General features: G+C 39.1%; 1 protein-coding gene across 8 annotated transcripts in view; it reads left to right on the forward strand.

Annotated features, from left to right (window-relative positions):
* bsna (bassoon presynaptic cytomatrix protein a) overlaps positions 1-25,581 on the forward strand; it is a 118,310-nt gene that overhangs the window by 54,007 nt on the left and 38,722 nt on the right. For all 8 annotated transcript variants that reach the window (XM_025901279.1, XM_025901280.1, XM_025901278.1 and 5 more), the window contains exon 3: positions 22,066-22,530. In XM_025901279.1, coding sequence (XP_025757064.1) covers positions 22,066-22,530 — 465 coding nt within the window. The remainder of the gene's footprint in view (positions 1-22,065; positions 22,531-25,581) is intronic.

Below are 25,581 nucleotides of genomic sequence, written 5' to 3' on the forward strand. Positions count from 1 at the left end.
TTACTAGAAGAAAAACAACTCACCATATTGCTACATATTGCTATATATCCGAGAACAAATTCATAATTTGTCATAGAGCACGGGGTCACTCACTTGTAGGGTTTCATTGTTTTTCTCAAGGAGACTGCTGAAAGACAGATGCTTGGTGGCACAGGCTCTCATGTCCTATGTTTTCAAAAACTACAGTGGTGCATAAAGCTAAGTTAAGTTTCACTTTCAATGAAAAAAAAAGAATAACGTACACTTCATGGAATTATTTATGCAGTTGATACCATATTTTTCAAGATAACGACACAGATTTGACTCAACACCTCTTTGCCTGTCTTTTTAAAAAAAATTAAAACTATAAAATCAGCCCCATCCTTGTGATTATTTGACGCTGAGTAACAAACTAATATTTTTATTAATGATTTATAAGGCAGTCAGCTGTAGGCAACTATGAGCTAAAAAGCTAGTTCTAAACCTTAATAACTTCAGTAGTCTGTATAAACTCCACCTGACAGCATGACAGTGTCCTCTGTGGTTGCCATGACAAATGTTGGTGGCCCATCTGCCAATCAGCTGTCAAATCCTGTATGTGTGGCTGCCCGTTGCTGACACTGACAGCTATAAAGATGTGACACACGCTGACACACAAACACAGATAAAGATATGTGTGGATGCAAATATAAACAGTCCATCACTCAGTCATACTCACCTGCACCCAGAAAGAGATGACTGTTCACACAGCCGACTGCTGAAGCCTGTGCACATGCGCAGACGCAGTTCAGTACGGAGGCTCCTAGATTTACATCCAGGATGCATGGAGAAAGAAACATGTTCAGATAGACCCTGTACTGGGATCACATTTAGACGTGCACAGTTGAAACATGGATCAGACGTTATTTAACTTAAATGACTTCCTTCCCCTGAAAGTGACGGACATGCACGAAGCAAGAAAATGTGAAAAAAAAGAAAATACAAAAGTGAGAAAGAAGCAATGAGTCACAGGAGGAGATAAAAAAGGAGCAAATGAAAGTGAAGGAGAGAAAGACAGGGAATGACTTACACGCTGAGTCAACTTTGAATGAGAAAGAACTAAAATAGAGGGGACGCCCAGCAGGATCAATCTACTTCCTCTCAAGCCCCCCTGTGTTGTTTGCTCAGTGGATGAGTCCCAGCCAGACTGTGCCACTATGTTGGTTGGGGGTGTTTTTTTCTGCTGGCAGTCCTGCCCTGAGACTGAAGCTTTATGCATTTCTGCTCCATTACCTCCTCCGTTTTCCCTCCTTCCTCCCTTGCAGCTGTTCTCTTCTACCCACTCAGACTTTCTCTCCTTCTCCGTCCCCTTTTCCTCCATCTGCCTCTGTGCGCTGTTGCTTCATTGGCATTAGAATTCATGAGGTTATAAGTGTTGACACTTTTGGGCTGATAAATTAGACTGTGTCAAGCAAACAGAGAGCACCAAACAGTTAAGTTTAAGTTGCTAGATGTGATAGATTAGAGAATTATAAATCTTTCAACAATCAGGTTACCATATTTAATTATAACGCCCCACAAATCAGATGACCCCTATGACCAAGCACATTGTGATGGGAAAGAAAAACTCCCCTTAAACAGCAAGAAACGACTGACAGAACCAGGCTCACGGAGGGCAGCCAGGGCAGGGTGAAAGGAAAAGGGAAAATTTAATTTCAGAAAAAAAAAGTTAATAGGTTATTTTAATGAATGCAGTTTTGTGCAGCATGGCTTATCCAGCTGGGCTGTATGCTGGCTAGACTTGAGTTTCCTCTAGCTCTGCAGAACAACATAATGTCACATGAGGGACAGGAGCAAGGTGACTCCAGTTTCCTGAGTCAGTGTGATGCTAAAATTTGCCCTTATTGACTGAAGCCTTACTGACATCCATGACTTGTGGTATGTTTTTATTATAAGAACTTAAAACTGTTACCCACTTTGGTTTTCTCGCCCAAGAATGAAAGGGAATGTAACTATGCTTATCTCCTGCAACAGCATACAGTAAAACATTTGAACTACTCCACTGTTTGGGTTCTTGGCAAAAAAACCCAAAAAACCCTAGCACCATGGTTGCGCTAACCATGGTACACCACTCTGAATACATTTTAAACTGCCAGCGGTAGCTTGTTTCACCACCACTGAGACATTTTTTGGTCTTTAGTGATTGGTTAGTTAAAACTGTATCTCCTATTCACCAGTGAAAATCAGTTGGATTGCCAGTTTGTAGACTTTATTCCCATGTCACTGTTACGAGCTATTACCTTGTGCTTTTTGGTATCCTGCCTTTTATTTGCTAGTTGTGGACTTTTTAAGACAACCTTTTCCACAACTAAAGGGATTTGCAACTTTTCCCTGCTGTTTCATGGACCATATGCCATTGGGTACTCCGAAATGTTCAAATAATTGAATTTCTGGCCAAGAAGGAAAAAAGCAAGTGTAAAATCTGCCAATAAGTCCAGTTGCTTCTGTTTTGCAGGTTTTTTTCTTAATCCAATGTGATGCTGCTGCCAGTAAAACTCAATACTATGTGCATTTGTGGCAGACACTACCAGGAGAAGCAGTCTTTTGAGCCATAGGAAACATTTAAATCTGAACCATCTGTGCTGGAAGTTTATTAGCTGTAAAAAAAAAAAAAAAAAAACGCTTTCAAAATAAGAATGACGGAGTCAATGAATGAATGAAAATCATTTGACAGACGAGATATTCAGTTTGTGAATGAAAAGCAAACCTCTTAAAATCATTAAATAGTTTTAAGAGGTCTGCTCTAAAGCAGTGTGAACCTGAGTAGACTAAAAGCTGCAGTAAACACGGCAAAGGTTTGTCTGGTCATCCATTTGATCCTCACCTGTTTCATGTCTGTGTCAAACCAGTCGGAAGTGAACACAGTCACATTATAAACACAGCTGCTTTTCTTCTAGTTACTAAGGATCACATCCACTCTAATGCATTCAGATATAACACGAAAGAGTGAACTCAGTACTGCTATTAAACTGTTCCATGAAATTTACATTTAAGTGCATATAACACTCACTCCCATATGCACATGCACTAGATGCAGTCTGTGATTCAGATGTGGGTTGTTGGATTTGATCTGTTAAAAGCATGTTGTTCATCTGCTCAGCTCAGTAGGAGACATGATGATTAAAGACCTGTATGTGTGTGTGTGTCTGTGTGTTTGTGTATGCGGTGTCTCATGATGGCTCATAGCCCCCAGTCAACAGACAAGCTCACACACGCTGCCTCTATTTCATTATGACAAATCTCACCAATAATGGTTCCAACAAAAACAGAGCAAGCAGACACAGAAGTCAGTTAGCATACATGCAAAGCACATACACACCCTGACGTGCCTGCCTGCACAAACACACACGTGCTGATGGGTTGTTGCATTTATGGTGACAAATCTAAGCAATATCGGTTTTCACAAACACCACGAGAGAGATTTAGGTTGAGGGAAATGAGGGACAGAAAGTGATGGATGGCTGAAGGAAAGAGAGCAAAAAGATTCCACTCGGACTGTACCATGATAAAGAGGGGTGTGAGAAATCAACAGAAAGGGAAGTAAAAGTGGGAGAAAAAGAGGCTTAGGGAGTACAAAGGACAGAGCTGAAGTGCATGTGTGTGTGGGTGTGTGTGTTAGTAAAATCCACTGTGGGCAATATTAAAATGGAGATTTTCACTCATTCGAAGTCTCGTCTTCATTTATTTATTTTTCATAATGTCAGATTTCTCTTTTGTGAAATCTGACAAAGTAAATTAAACCCAAGCTCTATTTACAGGGTTAGCATCAGTCTTCAGGATATTGATGTAAGTTAGTGTAATGTCCTCTGAGCTGATGGGAAAATGACAGGGTGTGCGAGTGTGTGGAACTAGAAAAATCCAGCTGCAACCAGCAGCTCAGTGGTTTGTATTCTGCTGCTGCTGCGCTCTCCCTCTCCACAGTATCTTTCTCTCTCTGTCTTATTCCTCCCTCCTCTATTAAAACCCATCACATTTCTCTTTCTCCCATCCCATCCTCTCTCTCCCTCTGGACTATGGTTTGTATCATTTTTAAATGCTGATGTGCACCTTCATTCCCTCTATGGCAGACTAAGTAGCAGCACATAGCAATGAGCAGTTCCATAATTCCACAGTACAGTAAATCCCACTTACATACTTATATCAGCAGCAGCTGTGTGCCTCCCTGCTGGTGAGTTGTGGGAATTGCGCTTAGGATGTTGCCCCTGTCCATGGTGCTGATCTCAGCCAATTTTGTGCTGCTGCCTGGATGAATATCTGGCATCGTGTCCTTAATAGATCAAATTTAATGAGATGCCTTAAAGCATATTACTTAACTAATTTTTATGATGACAGAATGTTAATTTATAACAAGCAAATTGAGCTATCTTGCGGCCGCTTCTCTGCAATGTTGTTTAAATTTACAACTATTACAACAGAAATTCCATATCAGGGCTGACATTATTAACAGATGTACAGCTTTCACACAGTGTGAGGAGCAAGGTGAGAGGATGATACATCTTTAAAATGATCGTTTCAGGATTCATGTCACTTTTCAGTGTAATTCTGGTCTGCTTGTGCATGTAAGTGCATGTAACATCAGTGATGTTTGTAAAGGAAGCTGGGATTTTGTCATGCCAGTTAGATGCATCATTGCAGACAAATGAAGGAATGTATTTCCCTAGCCTTGCTATTTCTTGAGTTTCTTGTGTTCCTTCTTCCTGCTGCTTTCTGTAGCTATGACTTGGTATAGCTACAATTATCACAACAGCCCTCTTCCTCTGCTTGTTGTGCTTTGCTTTTCACCCTTCGGTATACTTAAACTCTGCAGTGTGCAATTTCATAGAAACTTACTTAAAAATAACCATAAAGATGTTTTTAAAATTCCCAATAGATAAATTTAACCCAAGTATAAAACAAACTAAATGACATGACAGAGAATTTTATAGCAAACGACAGTGAGAGAGAAACAGCTTCACTATCTCTGTGACCCACAAGGGACAGGAGGGCAAATTGATTTTGCCTCCCCAGTAAACACACACACAACAATTCACACTCTTGTACACACCAGCATAAACCAATTAGAAAACACCCCCTGGAGCACTTTGGCAAATCACATTACAACCCAGGCTTCTTTCGGTCCAATGGGAATGGATTCTGCCCCATAACTGACCAATCAGTTCTCACAGGTAGTAATGCACATAGTTTTTTCCATGTGTGTGTGTGTGTGTCTGTGTGTGTGTGTGTGTGTCTGTGTGTTTGCTGGAGTGTGTGCTGGAGTGTTGATAGGTAGTAAATTTCCCATAGGGTTGAAAGAACCTTTCACATCAAGCTTTCCCAGGGGATACAGAGAAATAACAGTGTAGTGGAATGTGATGTATGTGTGGCTGCACATCACCGTATGATGTCAATTCTAGTAAATTCTAAGTTTGGTTTGGGGTCTGCCAAAAACTGCTGTCTACTTATTTTTATTTTATCTGCACTATTCCTATGTGTGCTAGACTATGATAACCAGCTAGATGTGAAATAAACCTGCAGGCTGGGGGGGAAAAAATCCCCCTCCCCCTCACAGATATCCACCTAGCTTTGTTTACTTTCCGTGACCTTTGACTTCTCATCATGTTTTACAGCTGTGCTGTCCCTCTTGAATTATAATGTCTTTGATGAAAACAGATTGCAGGGACTTCAGGGTGACTTCTCTGTGTACTTGCTGCCTCAGCTAAACCTCCTGACTGGCTATGTTTTAGATATTTAATGATGGCTATCCAATTCTGTATAATTTCACATTAAGCTCTTCAGTTGTTTATGTAAGTCATAGTCCTCTAATCAATTTAAAACAATGAAAAAGGAAAGGTTAGCTCATGCACTGGACTTTTTACAAAGATAACTGGCTTCCAGTGTTTGTAATAAGCTTGTTTAAATGCATCTTATACCAATTTCTTTGCTGAAGTTAAAGCTAGCAGAGAAAGAAAGACTGCAAATTTGAATTTGGTATTTTGCATCTGGCTCTGCAAATAGAAAATCCTCATATATGTAACTGGCATTCATCAGTAAACGTTATCTTCCTGCACTCTCCTATATGACACTTTCCTTTTTTTTTCTTAATCACTTAAGAGGGGAGTCTTCATGGCTATGAGTGTGGCTTACTGGCTAATGAGCTGCAAGCAGTTACTTCACTGCAGTTCTTTAGATCAAAGGAAAACACAAATATAAGGGACAACCTTTGGACAGTCATAGGAGCCAATACAGTAATGGTGTAAGCGTTTTTTGCTGGGTGTAAATAATCTAATCTGATGACTTGTTTACTGTCTATTTGTCTGATCTTCTGTTTGTTTCACCCTGTAAAACTTCTTACAGTGATATCAGAACATTAGACTGACGTTAATAAACCGGGTGGTCCGGGAAGAATTTTTCTATAAGGTGTATTCAAATTCTTCTCCTTGTCTTTCTGTCTTCCATTCTTTCTCCACACTTGGCTGCCCTCGCAACAGTGGGACACCAGTTTCTAGTTAGGCCTTTCTGCCTGTGTAAAATGAACAAATGGCGGGGGCAGAGAATTGACAGTGACACCTAATCGATGCCCATCTGAGCTGCAGCGACAGACAGACCATGTGTCATCACTGCTCAGAGATGACAAATAATCACCATGTAGTGATTTGTGTTTCCCTGCAGCTACAGCAGAGCTTCCAACACTCAGGCAGTGAGTACACATTCACACACAGACCTACAACTGAAAGCACAGTAGTTTTCTCTTCGTGTATTTACTCAAAAAAGGGAAAGGCGCATTATGTGCATGACTTACTGAACACTGAAACGGTGGAAGGGAAGAGTTGAGAGTTGAGAGAGATCGAAATCTGAAGAGCTAAACCTAAAACGAACAAATAAGTTAGGCTAGTCTCAATAAAGAAGGATTTAAAAAACAAACAATAAAAAAACAAAGGTGTATAAACAGACAAACAGCAGCTGTAGCATGATTGATCGTAAGTCCCTGTCTCTAAGAGTATACTCTGCACACTGTGAGCACACTCCTACAGAGAGATCTGATAGGATTGGAGGGTAAATTGTGTGAGTGTACATATAGGTAGTAAATTTGTTATTGTCATGTATGTGTTGTTTTTACGTTTAGGCATGTGTTAGCGTGTGCTGCTAATAGGATAGCTTTTGTGCGTTGTGTTATTGGTAATGTTGGCTGAGATAAAATCAGCAATTCCCAACTTTAGCCAGCAGCTACATTGCGTGAGCTGCATGACAGAGGTGTTATCATCTGACACATATGATATTTTACAAGGATTCCCACGATTGTGACTGAGTCATTACACAAAAGACCCTGAAAGCCAAGTTTTAGTTAAACTTGTTGTCTTAGTGACAGTGACACTAAGTGACAGTGATGTGGTATGTAGCAGTGGACTAGCAGGTTTGTTACACTCTACCATGGAACAATACCTAATCTGAAGCATCATAATGGCATCATCGTTACCTGCTAAATCCTTTTTATATGACTGATAAATTTCGAAGGCAGTGAACAATTTCTGTGTTTTTCCAGGTCTTAACTACGGTCCCCTACATTACATAGCCTTTACTCAGTTAGAAGAAGTCCTGGCAATGTGAATAATGCCTTTCCTGTTGAGTTCCCATTGAGCAGGATGCCACATTGTACAAATGACAGGGTGCAGACTGACCCAGATATTGTTTGGCTGCACAGTATGCAAGGAGACCGCGTGCAGTTTTAGAGGCTGACTCAGCACGCTGTAAGTCAGGGTCAAAACAAACACGCACACACATGCAGAAGAGTCAGACGCTGGGGATGGAGGAGGTGAGTCAGCAGTGAAGCAGGGACAACACTGACCTTTACACACTGTTCTTGTCTGTTTGTGAGTGAGTGTGTGTTCATGCTGTTTGACTGCTGGGAACCAGGTGGACTTTAAATACAGAGGTATCACCGTTTGGTCATGTGGGGATGCTGTTAACTCAGTAAACACATTCTTTCAGTCGTTATTCTCATTTTAATAATGAGTGAGCAAATAGTGTATGCACTGAGTTTATATGATCTATTAGTACTGCTAAAGCTGAGAATTAAGTGTTAAAAATACATATAATATAAGCAATGCTCTTTTATGTATATTCTTTTAACTCTGACTGTAATCAATTTTCTGTTAGTTTGTGTAAGAGTTCCTGTTTGAACTCAGTAACTTTGGCAACAAATAATACATGACAGTCAAATTCTTTGAACCTTCACAGTCCTTATAAGTCTGAAACTGCAAATGCATTTGAAAAGCCCTCTCAGCAATTTTGGAAGTGGCAAGCTTTTTGAGAGTTAGTTTCAATTGCCCAGATGTCAGGTACTATTGCATCAGAGCACCAATAAGTTATTTTCCCTACTTCTTATAGCAGTGATGGCTCAGTGAATGGAGTACTGACTCACTGCTGATAGGGATTCCTTTTTTTAAATTTGCTCTTATATTTCAATCCATCACTTGGAGTTAAGCTCCTGAATCATAGTTCAGCCTAATTAGACCAAGTTTCTGATCTAGGCCCAGTAATGAGGCTCTGCTCTCACTAAAAAGCTCATTCTGAGCAGGATGTTGTTGGGTACTTGGAGATGAAATGAGGTGTTGTGACGTGAGAGGTACAGTTTATGGGGTTTTTTTTCTTTGTGTTTTGTACTCAGCAGCAGTAGGAGTCATGTCTGACCCTGTCAGCTCTCCGCGAGCTTCACTCTCAGAGATGCTCTTTTAAAAGACGGAGCTTGTGTTTTTGTCTAAATGTCAGCATCACATCAGTTCTGTTCTGGGGGAGTCAGTGATGCTCTTTACACACAAACACAAACAGAAAGGGAGTACACATTCTTTTATCCAATCACACACATGCACACACACATACAGTATAAATAGACATGCTCACACTTGTATATGCAAATGAAAAAGAGGAGAAAAAACACACACAAGCCCATTAACACACTCACACGCACCCTCACAGAAATCCTGGCCCCAAAGCATTTCTAAGCCAGAACTGCCAGTTTCATGAGGCAGAACTAATTCACTGTAGTCTGCCTCTCTTTTCTCTTCTCTTCTCTTCCCCTCTCTTCTTCTAACCCCTCATCCTCCTCTCATCTCTCTTTCTAATTCACTAATATCCTTATCCCCTCCTGCTGCTTCCATCTTTCAGTCTGACATTTTGCCTGCATCTCTGCTCACTCTCTGGTTTCTTTTTTCCATTTTTTTTACTCTTTGTCTCCCTCCTCCTCTGCTTTTTTTTTTTTTGTGCATTACTCCCTCTGCCCTCCTTGTGCCTCTGTGATATCCCCTTTTCTTCCTGCAAGAATTTGATGGGCAGTGATGTGCTTGAAGTATTCTTCAAAAGCAGCAAAACTGGCCCCAAACTTTTATTTGAAGTAAAGTACACAGGAAAAAAAAATTGCTTTACCAAATTTCAGCTACTAAACTATTCAGACGATGGGGGGGAAAAGAATAGCTGTTACTGTGCAATCGTTTGTGATTTTTTTCACATGTTTTTCACAGCTCTTACAAGGATTATGATGACATATGTGAGAAAAGATGTCTAAAGTCTTTTGTGGCACCAGAGACAGCTGTGGAAAGTCCAAAAATGCTTCAAGTGATGTCTTCTAGCTTGTGTTGGTTCATGCAGAAGACTACTAGGACTAAAAATGAAAAATAAAATAAATACATAAATAAAGTTATTTCCATGAGGGACAGACATTAGCTCATCAGATCCCTGCAGCCTGGTCCTCCTCCTCTCCTTGAATTACTATGATTCAGACCACATTAGCTACTCCTAAACAGCAAAGCTGGGGAAAAAAGCCAGAAACTGCAGTTTCTTGAACCTCTACGTGAGGCTGGCTGCAAACGTGAGTCACTCCCAGTTAACTCCCATGGTACAAACTTTCCAGGAAATGGTTTACAGCTTTATTTAAAAGACAAGAAAAAGGATTTCTAATAATTTAACCATTTAAATTTTGTTAAGACCTAAAGTTCCAACTTTGGTCATTTTGACTGACAGCTGATGGCCAACAGATAATTACAGCCCCAGCTAGGGTTGTATACGGTATTTTGAGTAACTGCATTAAACTTCTCAACGGTGTTAGTGGTGTTGTTGGATTGAGGAGCATTTTAAAGGCAGTCATCTCAAAAATAACGTGGCCTACTATGTGGTTAAACGAGCTACATGTAACAACGCATACAGGACGTCTATATGTTGACTGAAAATTTCAATTTGTATGATCTCTGAGTCTGTGTGATGCAACTGCACAGTCTATAGATGCACATTACTAAATAAGCTGTTAACAAATGCTGGGTTCATTCCTCAAGCAGTTCTTGTTATTATTTTTAAAAAGTAATTAATTACATTAACCATTTACTCTGTAAAGTAACCTGATAGAGTATGATGTTAAGTTACAATAAGGCTTTGATCTTATGCTAAAACACCCCGAGTCCTGAATCAACTGTCTCAAATGAAAATTAGATATTTAAGTGGAAAATTAAACATGGCTGTAAATGTTTTGTTCATTGTGTAGTGATTTTATATGCATTCAAATTAAATTACAATTCCCTCTCTGCACTACAAAATAGTGAAGAGATATCTCACTTTGTTTTATTACCAGCGACATTCAGTTTCATGTTACTGCTGGGTTTCTATTTCCCATCTACTGAGTCATGGAGCAAACAGGAGGAAACCAGAGCTGAGAGAGGTTCTTATTTTCCTGCCCCTTTCTTTACCCCGAGCACACTCTCATTTACTTCTTTTCGATCATTCTCTCTCTCTATTGTCTGCGTGTGTTTTTTTCTTCCTGCAACACTCCATCTTCTCTCATGTCCGCCTCCACCTCCACTTACTTTCCATTTCTAACCCTCCTCCTCCCTCCCCCTCTGCCTCACTCACTGCTTTCACAGTGGAAGACTTTCCTTCTCCTCTCCTCGCTCTAAGCCCTCAGCTAAATTTTCCTCAAGATTTTTTTTCTCCTCCACCTCCCTTTCTAGCATCTGTCTGATTGTGTCTTTTTCTTCGCCCTGCGGGATGAGCCAGCAATCTCCCCTACCCGTAATACTCCTGTCCAAGTGAGGACTGCCTTCTGCACTTCAAAGTACACAATTCAGCACTTCAAAGTCTGCAGTCTTTTTAACACTAAAATCAAGGCTAGATCAATTCCATCCTAATAATACCCAGCAGCCCCCAACACTGATGATGAGGTTCAAATCTCTATATAAACAGCAAGGCAAAAAACTTTGAATTAGTTCACTTTGTTTTCCCAAGAGGTAATTTGGGTTGTAGCTGTAATGATGAAAACAAGAAAAAATAGGACTTACAGCTTGTAGGTCTCTGCAGTCATATAAGTAATCCACGAGAGCTCAGGACCACAGAAAAGCAGGTTGCTAAACTTAGCTTCAATGCAATATCAAAAATGTTACTCCAGATAAAAATAACTTCTTGAATGCAATCTCTTGGCTTTGTTTAAAAGTGATCAAATTCTGCATTGATGAGTTAGCTATTGCTAAAACTAACAGACTCAAACAGGCTCTCCTCCTCACTGTCCTCATTTCTAAAGTGCTATACAAGCCCTAAAATCACAGCTAACGAGTGATACCACTGAGGTATCAGTTCTGTCACTAGTTAGTGAACTCAGAGAAGTCACATTCAGTACTGGCTCCAGATGGAACTACACATGTGGTAAAAACCTTATCTTTAAACACTTATTTCTCGAATCCAGCTTCACAGACAGCATTAAATCTATGACAGTATTGTAATGGAAGGCTCCATGGTGTAAATTAGCCTTAATCCATGCAGTGTTTCACGCCCAGTTTAACATTCATTTTTCTTTCTTCTGAATTCATTTTTCTTTTAGCTCTATTTTTATTTTCTTTAATTTAAAAGAAATATATCTTCCAGCCTGTGGAACATAGCTGCCAAAAAATGCCTTAAAACTAAAACAATAAGTTAAAAAGGCTAAAAAAAACTGATCGTTTGGTGTAATGGTGATAATCTATTTCATAATGTAGTGATATATCTAATATTGTTATTCAAAGACAATTTTAAATTGAACTTTTATTCATTTGGGGAACTACAATATGTATCATGTGTTAAAGAAATTTTATGGTGGCTTATTTGTTCCCAGAACACAAACTGTTATTGGAGCTCGTTGTCCGTCTTGATTTTCTGTGTTGACCCAGAGCTGAGATAGCCAGAACCAATGTAGCTCTGTGCTGCTCTGCTCCTGGCTAGCTGCCAACCTATTACTGCAGGAGTCAAAATCCTCTAGTGCCTCTAGGCTCTATATATGTGCACACGAACACAATCACACACACACGCACACACACACACACACACACGCACACACACACACACACACACACATTCAAACTTGTGCAGGGAAACGTGCTTACACTGCACAGACTGTAGAGAGTTCCCTTTTGCATTTGGTGTTTATTTGTGTGCCTATCTCTGTGTGTCAGTCGGTCCCAATGAGACAGTGAGTCTGTTTAAAATAGCTCTTGTGACAGATTTGTGGGTCAGACTCTAAACACATCATGTCCATCTGCCAGCCATAAAGTCTTCCACTTCTGAGCCTGCTAGTCACAGTCAGGTTACTAGTTCAAATCACCGGCTTGTCTGAGTGAATCTAGACCAGAACTTCACAACCACAAGGTCAAACTGGTGGTGTTGAGAATGGTACTTAACCTCTATCCAATGTACTGGAGCTGCACAGTGGTTGGGGGCCTAGTGGCCCAAGGATGAGTGGTCCTGTTCGTTTCTATGGGTGGTAATATTCTTTGCTGTAAAGTCACAAAGCTCTGTAAAAAGAAAGAACTACGAACTACGAAGAGATGCAAGATGACCAGAAAGAACTCAAAGGATGGTCAACTGTCATTATGAACCAATTCTCCTCAAACTCAATGCAAAAGTGCGTAGATGGCCATGATTTTATATCAGCAGTAGATCTCATTCACGTCTGAGGCTGGCCTCAGCTGTCTGGTTTGGAGAGATTTTGCCTGCGCAGGTAAGAGAGAATACAGGTGTGATATGATAAAATCTCCTTTTATGAAACATAAAATGTTTAGTCTACATTTCAGTCTGAAATCTGCATTTAATAATACAAGACTCCTTCAAGGGAACAAAATTTGTATAATACTGGAAAATCTCCAGTACATGCACTACTTTTTATGGATGTGGGTTTCGCCAGTAGCAAATGGAAAATGAACGCTCATGGGAGCATTTTTGGACATAAGGTTTAGCTCAGAGGCAAAAAGGTGACAAATTTACAGTCTATAAACCTGATACAGTATATGTTCAGCTTCTAGGACTTCTCATCATAGCTGCTTCTCTGTGGTAAGACTAATTCAGGTAGCCTATATAATAGAAATTCATCAAAACAATCCTCACAAATCTGAAAACAGCCAGATGCTGATGAAAACTGCCTCTTTTGTCTAAAGGCTATGTATTCTGTTTACAGTGGTTACAGTCCTAGCTTTAGGTAACTTCAGAATCATCATCATGGCAGCTATAAACTGACAACATATGAAAGATGTAGCAGCAGCAGAGGAACGAGGTGGGCACATCAACCTCGTCTCACGTTTTATTGGCTCTGTTAAGAATAGCCGGCCAGAGACAGAAAACAGGTAGGAGGTGAAAGAGAGATGGCAACACAATATGCATACGCATGGACACAAACACACGCATACACAGCCTTATGCACTCGCTCCGTCACCTCTCAGAATAAGGTTACATAATTAAAGAGGCTCCATTGTGATGAGAAAATGAGAAAATGTTTTAAAATGTGTGTGAAGTGAAAGTGAGACCTGTTTTGGTTACATAACCACAAAAGCACCTATAATTCATCCTCCACCTATTTGTCCTCCCTGAGAGCCTTTCCTCCACCCCCTCCATACCCCCTTCCCTTCTCTAATTTATTTTTGTTTCCTTCTCCTCCTCCTACTTTTCATCCCCAACCGTTAATTCATTTCCTTCTTTCCCTCCTCCTCAAGCTTAATTTCTCATTTTTTATGTTTTTCTATACTTTGTTCTTCTTATTCTTCTCCCTCCTCTCCACCTTTTATTGCTTCTTCTTCTCCTAATCCAATCCAACACTAACAAAAGCTCTACATTTGACTGATTTGTCGTACATGTTTCACTTCACAGGAAGCTGCAATGTTTAGTGTGCATGTTGTATGAAGCGACCAAAAAGGGATGTAAAAAAAATCAAACAGACTGCATGCACTGACATTTTTCTTTTATCAAGGATTTTCATTACTATTATTATTATTTTTAGATCAGTCTCAGCCAAACAATTTTATGATGCAATGCGTCATACTCATTTCATCCTATTTTCTCTTCTGAGCTCGCTTCACTTTAATTCACTTCACTTTGTTGGCTTGACAACAGGAAATCTAAATGAAACCAGAGTCTCTGGGACTTGCAGAATTATCCAAAATAACCTATGTTAGAGTCTTAGGAAATCTGAAATTTAATAAGAGGACACAAAAAGAAAAAAATGGCACCTTCTAAAAAGTAGTTAGTTACTGACGTAATGGAAGATTAAGTTTAATATGTGCAAAGTTTTTGTCATTTCCACAAGTGCATGTCTGATCAGTGTTTGCTGTTACATGTTTTTCACTTTCTGGCTATTTGTTTATTTCTCAGTTATTTGCTCGCAGTCACATTCCCCTTTAGACATCCATTGTGTGTGTGTGTGTGTGTGTGTGTGTGTGTGTGTGTGTGTGTGTGTGTGTGTACTTGTTCACATGAAATATTAACAATGGACAGCAGACAGGAGAGAAGGATGAGGTGCAGAAAACAGCAAGAAATTCGGAGAGGAAGTAGAAACTGAAGAGGAGATGGAGCTCCAGAGGGAGGAATTAGAATGGAGACGGAGAACAATCGAAAGCTATTCTGAAAATCGCAGGAGGAAAAATGTTTATGTGGGAGGGCTCCTGTGAAATCAGCTTTTTGTTGCCATATAAAAGTCCGTCTGCTCAGGCTCAATGAGAGAGGTGATGCAACCTGTTCACCGAGTAGTGAAACCTGCCCAAAAATCATTACAGGGTGTCTTTGGGGTTCAAGACTTTTGGTGTACAATAATTAGGTCCAAAAACCAGGGGGCAGAATTTAAGGTGTTTATATGCTGACTGTCCACAAATATGAGACCAAGCCAGACATGATACTAAGCAGTGGCATCTATGATGTGATGGGAGTGATCCAACTTTGCAAAATAGCTCTTTTTATTGTTGTACTTATTCCAAAATTGGACTTTCATTTTGATCATCTTCATTGTAATTGTGATTTTTTATTTATTTGATCTCTTTAATCTTTTTATCTCTTTATTTTTGGGGGTGATGAGGGGTTTGATGGGGCGGAAACACCCAAACGCGTTGTTGTACTCCTCTGCCACAAACTGAAGCCAGTTGCATCAGACTCAGCAGGGAACCACATGACTAAAGGCTGAGCTGAATTACAGTATATGTGCACATGTTGTGTCACTCTCCCGTTTTCCTCATCCTCCAGCCCTATGAGCTTCTCGGCTTCCCTTCTTTTCCTTTTCTTCCTCCTTCTGCTTGTCATCCCTCTCTCCTTCTGGTAAGCCTTCAGCTACAGAGGCCTCCTCCATTTTGCATTGATGTGAGCTGCGTGTCTACATGCGTGCATTTGTGCTTCTGTGAGGATATGAGTGTATGTGTGCCGCAGTAGAGTGCTGCCTAAAGCGGAAGCCTGTGCTAAGGAAGTGTGCGCTCGAGCAGAACAATGGCATTCTGGGTAAAAATAGCCCTTGCTCTGTTGGAGGGAGAGAAGCAGAGACAGAGGGTGACAGGCAGAGAGGAGAGAGGGAGGAGAAGATACAAGTTTAATGACTGTGTAGAGAAAAGAGAAAAAATAGAAACTTCAGGTGCAAATGTGGGAAAAGTAAAACAGGAAAAAGAAAATCATGAGAATGACTCAGAAACTGACAGAAGTGCTTCTGAAGGTTGGGATGTCTTTGTAACAATAAACTAATCACACTTAGTAGATATAGAGATATTTGACATCGATGCCTTTAGTCATATTTTGTAGCTGTGGAATAAAAGATGTGGCAATCTTTCATAACTCATTATTTTACAATATATGCAAAGTTTGACTAGCAAGACTAGCCTTGAACCAGCCATGTAAATGTAATAGTCCACACAGACATATAGTAGCAGTGCTGTGTAGTGGAGAAAGGAGTGACAGAAAATCATGCCTATAGATGATGCAGCTTTGGCCAGAATCAGAGATAAATACAGTCCTGTGCAAAAATCTTGACCCACGTCTCATTTCTTTAGATTTTACTTCCAAGGAAAGAGACATTCTTGTCATTTTTAAAGTGCCTTTGGATAATATTTCTCCAGCTTTTCTTGGATGTCTTTCAAAGTTTTTCTTTGGACATAGGCTGCTCTTTTACTCATTTTCAGTCCAGTCCTTGTACCTGTCCTTTTTTTCCATCCATCCATCCATCCATCCATCCATTCGCTTCCGCTTATCCTTTCCAGGGTCGCGGGGGGCGCTGGAGCCTATCCCAGCTGTCATAGGGCGAGAGGCGGGGTACACCCTGGACAGGTCTCCAGTCTGTCGCAGGGCCAACACACAGGGACAGACAACCATTCACGCTCACATTCACTCACACATTCACACCTAGTGACAATTTTTTCCAATTTTCAATTCAATTTTATATATATACAGAGCCAAATTACAATAGCAGTCGCTTTAAGGAGTATAAGGTAAAGCCTGTAAAAGATTACAGAGAAAATCCCTGCAGTCGAATTACTCCCTTAGAGCAAGACAGTAGGAAGGAAAAACTCCCTTTTAACAGGAAGAAACTTTCGGAAAAACAAGGATCAGGGAGGGGCGGCCATCTGCCGTGATGGCCTGGGAGGAAGCAAGGACAAAAACACACTGTGGAAGAGAGCCAGAAGAATGGTACTTTGTTTGTGAAGCCACTTAACACTGACCTATGACTTACTGAAGCATAAAAACTAGCACCAAACCCAACAGACTGAATGGAAGGATGGCTGTCAAGATGACATTTTTACGAAAGGGAAACAAGAACTGGAATGAAAATCAGTATCAACAGGCTTCATGGAGATCCAAATTTCAGTGTTATTAAAGCAGTGTGGGAGCATCTTGACAGCGAACAGAATAAAAGGCATCTGAAGAAGAGCTTTGAATGTCCTTCAAGAAGCCTGAGAACTGAAAACTACTTAAAGAAATGACAAAGAAGTTGCCTAAAAGAGTTCAGGCTGTGTTGGAAGAATGAAGGTGATCATATCAAATATTGAGTTACAAGCTCGTTTGAATTACCACAAGTCTTACTTTAAATGTGTGTTTGAACGTGTTTCAATAAATAGCTGCACCTATTTAGAAATGGGTGTAAGCCTGAGAGTTTTGGACAGTACTGGTACTCTCCATCATGAAGGTGCAATTGCTAGACCTCTATTTGGATAAGACAAAGTAAAAGCAATAGTAAGTTACTGCTACAGATTTTCTGTGAATAAAATCCAGTGGCAGGGAAATGCTGCTTGTGACAGGTGGATATGAATAAAAGGCAAATCCATTTCTTTCCCTATTATTAAGTGCGAAACAGACGGAGTAACTGAAAATAGCAGGAAATGGACTGAAAAAGAGCAGAAAGGTAGACAAGAGAAAAAAAAAGACAAGAGCTGGAAGGTATAGGACAAAAACAAATCCAGCAATGCTCAACATACTGTGAAAGGACAGACACTCTGAAAGAGAAAGAGAAGATTCAGAATGTGCTGCAGAATGACACCGGCACATGAAAAGAAAACAGCAGTGCTCTGCGGCATGAATTAGCACTGATGGAGCATTTTAGTGAGTGTTATTGACAGGAGTAGAAAAGGCCAGATTGTTTGTGCTATGTAGGTTAAGTGGGCACCACTGGGGTACTCTGTGGGAAAACACACACACACTTCCCTGTAATGTCATCTTGAATATACTCTCTGGGAAAAGGAGGGAATGAGTTCACTTTAGGGTTGAAAAATGATTCAACCATTTCAGAACCTACAGTACAATGTGGTGCTTCAGGGGATGTACACACACAGAGTTGTGTTTCCATCATGTCAGAGGGCATTACATCGGCTTACATTCATTTGCTGTACTGTACTGTATTCAGAATGTATTCTTCAGGAGTTTAAACCTGAACCCCAATTAAGCTTCATTTATGTTGGGCTTAAAGATTTGACAGTGATACATCTCCTGTATAATCACTGGGATATAAACTCATTTTCAGTTACAGTTAGCACTGAGGCAGCCAATCAGAAGATAGCTTCCTCATCAGCTACTTTGTTCACCTATAATTGCTGAAGGCGTTTGAGATATTCCAGTGACGGCGTCTCAAAATATTTTCTTTCTATAATGCTATGAGTCCCTAATGCTCAAAAAGATTTTCCATCTTCTGATAATCTGTTTCTTTTTTTTATGCAGAAGCCATGTTGGTGGGAATAGGATACTCAAATGAATTTAAATTTTAGGTTTCACTGAGCGCACATACTTTTTTCCCCTCATTTTTAAATGACTGATCCAAATTTTTTAATATTAAGATTTCACTTATCATAAGCTGCATTATTCAGTCATTTCAAATTAAATGTTGAATTGTGAGTTTTTCTGTGAATTTTATATTGTAGAAGAAGTTTTGATGACAAATGGCAAAAGATAAATGATTTAAAAAAAAAAGAAAAACAAACACTTGGATTTAACCTGTTGTCTGTTCAGCTTCTAGATCCTCTACCATTTAATTGTTTTCCTTACTGTAATTAGCTGGTCGTGATAACTGGAGGCTAGCATTTTCAAAACTGTTGGATCAGCTTATATTACTATATTTATTATTGTTGTGAATCCTGTGCCAATTACAATGCTCACTGCTCGGCCCAAAGCAGCACTGTCACTGTGAAATCTAAGGGAGATGGAGTCTTTTGTGTGACATCTAATCGCAGATAAACTCCCAAAAGGATTCAGAAAAAGACAGGGGATGGAGCAAATAAAGGAGGCCTGAGAGCGGGAGAGAGCTATTAAAGGCAGAATGAGCCAGAGAATGGAGTTTCTGTAGAAAGAGATTTGGTGAGTTTGGTGTAGAGAAAGAGAAAGGACTCGATGGAAGTGAAAAAGAATAGAGATGGTAGATAAGTGTTGAAGAGGAACAACTGCTTCTGTCAATTATTCATTACATGAGTAATACAGCTGCTCTTCAGCCCCAAACTCCATTAGCTGTCCTGGACAGAAACAGACACACTGGCAGAGAATAAACAGAAGGTGCTGGTGGCGTTGGTGGGCGGTGAGCTAGATACTGGAGAGATCATCATAAATACATAATGCATAAGTATTATATATTATGTTGAAATGCAACTGTAAATGTAAAACTAACCCTCTTCTCAGTTTTATGCCTTAGACCTCACTCCTGTAGTATTGCTGTGCTGCTAACTCTATTAGTCAGTGTTAGCATAGGACAAAACACTTTATAATGTGTTTTACCTCATTTATGTGTTGTACAGATAGATAATTTATTGTTTTTAGTCACTCTCATCATTTTTTTGCCACTGAAGACTGTTAATTTTATCTTGAAACCCAAAGAAAAAAATCCCTGAATGCTCATGGGGTAGAATTAGAAGAACCATTAGCAACTAGCTAACTGGAGCAGTTAGCAGTAGGCTGCACAACACTACAACACCACTTAGTGCTACTTCTTTGTGTTGTATGTTGTATTCTATTGTGTTTCATGTTGATCTGATGTTATACGTTTCTTTTGTTACACTATGAAGCACTTTGTGTCACGGCGGGACACGCTGGTATATTTATGGAATGGACACAAAAGCAGACACGGGAGAAACAAACTAAGGTTTAACAAAAAGCGAGTCGTTTATTTGGCTGAAAAAACGTGAAGACAAAACAAGGCAAGGCAAATAGGGGCAAGGGCCTAAACTGGGAAAACTAAACTATGAAAACAAAGACGTAAGGCATGAACATGGAACTGAAGAGGAACATGCAAACATAAACTGGAAAAAGTCTGAACATGAACCTGAGTAGTAGCAAAAACTCTGTGGCCTGACGAGACATGACATGAAGGTAAACAGGCGACCCGACAAAGAACAGAAGGAGACAGGGGACTTAAATACACAGAAGGGTAATGAGGGAAGTGGAAACAAATGATCATGACGCCACAGGGGGAAGTAAAACAAAACACATTGAAGATGGAAACACTAGACTCTTCAAAATAAAACAGGAAACGTGGAGAGACGTAGACATGACACACGAGCTTGACAACGTGGACACAACACAGACATGAAACACGTGACAGACTGGACAGGAAACATGACACAACCAAGGAGACAAAGATGAATCAAAAACCAGAATAAAAATTAACTAAATCCTAACTATTAATAACACAAGAACCTATTATTACAAACTTAACATAAGAAAATCAAAAATACAAAATAGCCTCAAAACAACCCCTGACACTTTGTGATTCTTCTGTCTGTAAAAAGTGCTACATGAGTATATTTTAATTACGTAGAAGCTAAAGAGGCCGATACAATCCTTTGCAGTTGATAGAAACAGAGTTAAGAAGTAGAGGTGGGCGGACTGATCCAAATATCGATAGTACTGATAGCAATGATGTTCAGTGCAATAGGATCAGTACTTTATTTCTATTCTATAAGTTCAGTATGTAGCCCACTGAAATGTGTTAAAAAAATGTAGGGAAAGTAACCTCAAACATGCACTATGAAAACTGTCTGAACCTTTTCGTGCTGACTGTCACATCTATTCTATTCATAGCTTATGGCACATTTAAACAACAGAAGTTGACCCAAAGTAGTTTAGAGGCAGGTACATTTACATTTACACAGAATAAGATGAAAGGTGTTTTGTTTTATTAAATACTTAACCTCCTAAGACCCAAACTCTTCCACGACATGCATTTTTAATTTCTCTTTGATATTTGGGCTGATTGGGGCCCGATGAATGTAAAAACAAAGAATTACCAGATTTTTTTTTTACCTTATTTTTGTTTTTATGAAAAATGAGAGCCACATATGAGCATATTCGTTTAAAATTTTGATAGATCAGTAGAAGTATAATGTCCTCGTAAGTGAATATCAGGCCCTTGTAGAGCAAAATTGAGTATTTTGGTCTAAATAACCCAAAATGTGATGTCCACATATGTGGACGCCAGGTCCTAGGAGGTTAACATGAAAGTAAAAATCACAGTGATTTAGTGGTCATTAAAATGTGTTCAGCATTTACAAATTGATGATAATTCGTCTCATAAATCATGACACACTGCTCTCCCCTATGTAAGCTGCATTTGTAGATTAAAGTATCAGCATCTGTATTGCACTGGCATTGACAAAACAGTTTTTGTATTTACTTACAATACCAACATTTGCACTATTATACTTCACTACTAAGAAGAAGGGAGTAACAAACTAATATTCACCAGGTGGATAAATGAAAAACTGTTGCAGCAAGCAAATTTGTAAATACCTCTTTGTCATATTATCCTGAAAGATGATGGGTTTCTAATAAAATGTTGAGTCTCTGGAGTAATGTTTATGATATTGTGAATTTGTAATATATTTGTATGCTACTAGTTTGGCTTTGTCAGAATGAAGAAGACCAAATTACAAGATAGATTAAGTACACTGTTGTGCACTAAAGTCTTTCATTTTTTGTCACTCAGGCTCACAGTGTGTGAAATCGAGTAGAGTTGATCTGATGAAACAGGGAGTAGCTGTTAGAGCGACTTGGCCTTTTAGAAACGTGCATCAGCTCAGCTTAGCCCGCTACAGCTCTGACAGCGCTGTCTGGAAATAAGATTTTCAGTGTACACAGTATGTGAGTGTATGTGTGTGTGAGGCTGTTGCTGGAGTTTGCTATTTAAGTGAATGCTGAGTTGAAAGTTAAGAATATTAATCAGGTTATGAATGTGAAACGTTATTAATTAATCCACATAATGCGATCTTTGGTGCAGTAAGGCTAAGTTTGTATCACAATTACACACAAAAAAAATTACATGTTTGTCTTTTTGTCTTCTCTCTGTTTCAGAAAAAAGAGTGGTTATGTCTTAACTGCCAGACCCAGCGGCTGATGTCTGGAGAAGGTCTTGATGAGCCTCCACTTCCTGTTCCTCATCCGTCTCCCAAGCACCAACCCACGGGCTCGCCTCGGCACCAGACACCAATCAGTCAGCAAAGTCCCCTCCACAAACCTACCACCCAGCAAGGGTCCAAGCCAGGCCAGCCCCAAACACAGAGCCAGAAGCCACAGGCGGGAAGTGTCGTTAGCAGCCCGTTTGCACCCACAGCTGCCAAACAGCCAACTGAGACCAAGACTACAGCACCATCCACGACACCAGTAACAACAACAGAGATCGAGAAACAGCCAAAACCATCAGAGGAAAAGCTCAAGACTGAGCCCGAGAACCAAACTTCCAAAGAGACCAAGCCCTCCCAGAAGAAAGGAGAGCAGATCACACCGATCAAGGAAATTAAGAAGTCCAGGCACTATGATGTAAGTCTGATTTTTGTGTTAAACTAAGGAAAATGACCAAAAAGTGAACACAAATGATTTTTGAGTTTTTTAAATGTGTCCAATATCACATTCAAATGTGAACTATGCAAAAGGACACAAAGAAAATGCGATAGTCATCATGTAATTGTACAGAACTATGTGGATACAGAGATAGAGCCAGGAGGGTTTTGAGGCATGTCTGTCTACACTGAAACTGATTTCCTCCAAAATTTCAGGATGTATCGCCATTATGAAGAGACGTGCCAGGATAGACTTAGCAAGACACTCAGTCCATGGAAGTAATGAATTTTGATTTGACCGTTCAAAGCTGAGAAATAGCAACTTCCACAGGGCATTAGGCTACTGTTGGCTCTGATTTAACACCATATTTATAAAACTGAACTCAGTTTACAGTGTAATCAAGAATGTAAAACAAAAAACAGATCTGGGTCGCATATAAGTAAAAACTGACTTTTGAGTTATGGTCCAGCTTCACATTTATGTATTTTTTTTTTTTTAAATCAAACTCCCACTCTGGTTCAGACCTGCAGAGCTGTAGCAGAGGATTTCTCCATGCTGCTCGTTTTAGTGGCACTAAAGCTAGAGTTAAAAAAGGCCAAAGTTCATTTTACCTTGTCCTTCGCACAGAAAAACTGCTAGGTATAGTTATCTAAAGGTTTTTCACATTAACTAGAGACTATGTTGATTTACTGTAGATGGCCTACAGCATCTTGTACAGCTGTGTCACTCACATCCATGCTTCTATGCTTGTTGCATTCTTTCTTTGCTATTGTTCATGAATGCAGCTAAACAACTAATAATTTATATAACCTGATTCTCTATATTCACATAGTCATGGGAGATGGGTCAGGGTTAGGATTACTTTTAGCCTTTCTGGATACAAACTCAGTGTGTGTGGGAGTGTGTGTTTGTGTTTTACACCACATGTATGCTTCAGACTGACTTGAGAAGTTTTTTATTGTTTTCACTTCCAGCCTCCATGCAGCCACCTGATGCTTCTTTTCTTTATGTATTCATTACTTATTCCCTCCGTAATTCCACTTTATTACACATAATTTGATATAAATATTATTTGTTTTGATTTCTTTGTATGTGCGGATTACTCTGATTGCTGCCTACGTCTGGAGAAAATTTTATCTCAATAGACGCATTAGAAATGTTTTTACTGAGAAAAATGTTGACACATTCCATACTTATTTTTTCTGCTATAAATATTATATATCGGGGTTTTCAGGGTTTCAGTAAGTAAATTACAGAGGATCGTTAGGTAATGCATGATACATAGATTATTGCTTTTATTATGTATTTGTGAGCTTTGTTAACAGATTTTTTCTTTTCTTCTCACCATGTTTCTTGTGAAGATTAATATAAGCTAAATCAAAGTTGTTTTTTGGTCTCTGATCCATAAATACAACTTATGGTTGTTTTGTTCTTTTTTTAAATGGGAGTCAAAATGCTAATGCTTTACAATGAGCCTTCTGATTTCTGATACATATTTTATTTGCAGTCATATTTAATCATTTCTAAAATGGGAAAGTTCATTATTATTATGATTATTTTAGTGACATCTGAAATACATCAGTTTTGACTCTGCACTTATTTACAGAAGGATGAGATACTTGCCTTGTCTCATTTCCCCACACTCTATTAAGATGATATTGTCACTAAAAGTGACTGGTGCCCATGATGTGTCATATTTTTGTACTGTATCTCTTGCTCGGTTAATATGGCTTTTGTGCTGCCTATGCAAAGCTTATTTAATGTTTTCAGTTCTTGTACAAAATGTCCCTATATATTTCTATTCAGACTGATGCTCATACATATTTTTACTTGCAGCACTGACATGATAATCACTTTGTTTGCAGATATGGTTACTTTACATGGCAAAATAACTGTTGCATAGACGTAATGATAGGGAATTCTAAGCTAAATCGGTTCCATTTTCCTCAATGTTGGACGTCCATATTGATTTGGAAAGTATGTCATTGATTCCCGTTTCACAGTATGCTGAGGCTGCAAGTGGCAGCAAGGCATTGGATTACCTTGGGGAGAGACAGAGATTGAAAAACAAAGACAGCAGGAAGAACCTTTTCTTGCTGTTCTAATTCATCTAAAAATTGGCATGTCATGAATCTGTAAAATCTCCAAGCCCTTAGTTCATGTAACACTCTTGTGGTCATTTTTAAGGTAGTGCTCTACTTTATCATCTGAGGAGCTGCTAAGTAATTAAATTATACAGAGCTCAAAGTACAGATGCATTACAACCACCTTAAGAGCTTTTCATGATTTTTACCAGTTTTCCATCCTTTTCTCCATCTCCCCAATCATTTACCAGGTTAGTCCCTTTGAGATTATAAATGATTGTTATTAAGAGCCATTGATGAATGAGTTTTCATTTGTTCAGATATTAAAGTCAACTATACAATCTTACTTTGAGCTCATTATGAAAAGGAAAAAACATGAAAAACACAGCTTGACTAACCTCTTTCCATCAATGGCTCAACATACCTAACAATTATAAGTCACATTAAGATTACTGCACAATAATGTCATTTGTCTTGAGACAAATGAATAAATCAGATCAGATTCAAAAATGTAGAGTAAAATCCAAGTGTTTTGACTCAATTCTCAATTTTTATTACATATTTACATATTTAAATCAAATTGTATTTAAGTTGTTTCTATTTAGGATTTAGTGTTAGACATGTTAGCTAATGCTAGTGAACCTCATGGTAATATATTTTTGTTTGTTTGCTTTTTCTTTAGATTCAAAATAATTACGTATGAACCTCTTTGTGTTATATAAATGTAAAGTTTCTAAATATGTAATGACTGCTTTTCATGACTTCATGTTAACCATTAACTGTTCAGTGTTATCTTGTTTGTGCACCACAGAATGCCACAGGAAACCATTCCTACTTGTGGCCATCAAACTTTGACATTCAGATTTTTGTTGTGATATCTAGTTTATATTGTGCATAGTATTGTTAAATTTTGGAATATTTATTTTAACACTGAGTCCCTTTTTAT

This window comes from Oreochromis niloticus, linkage group LG20 (assembly GCF_001858045.2).
Source record: "Oreochromis niloticus isolate F11D_XX linkage group LG20, O_niloticus_UMD_NMBU, whole genome shotgun sequence".
NCBI classification, from domain to species: domain Eukaryota; kingdom Metazoa; phylum Chordata; class Actinopteri; order Cichliformes; family Cichlidae; genus Oreochromis; species Oreochromis niloticus.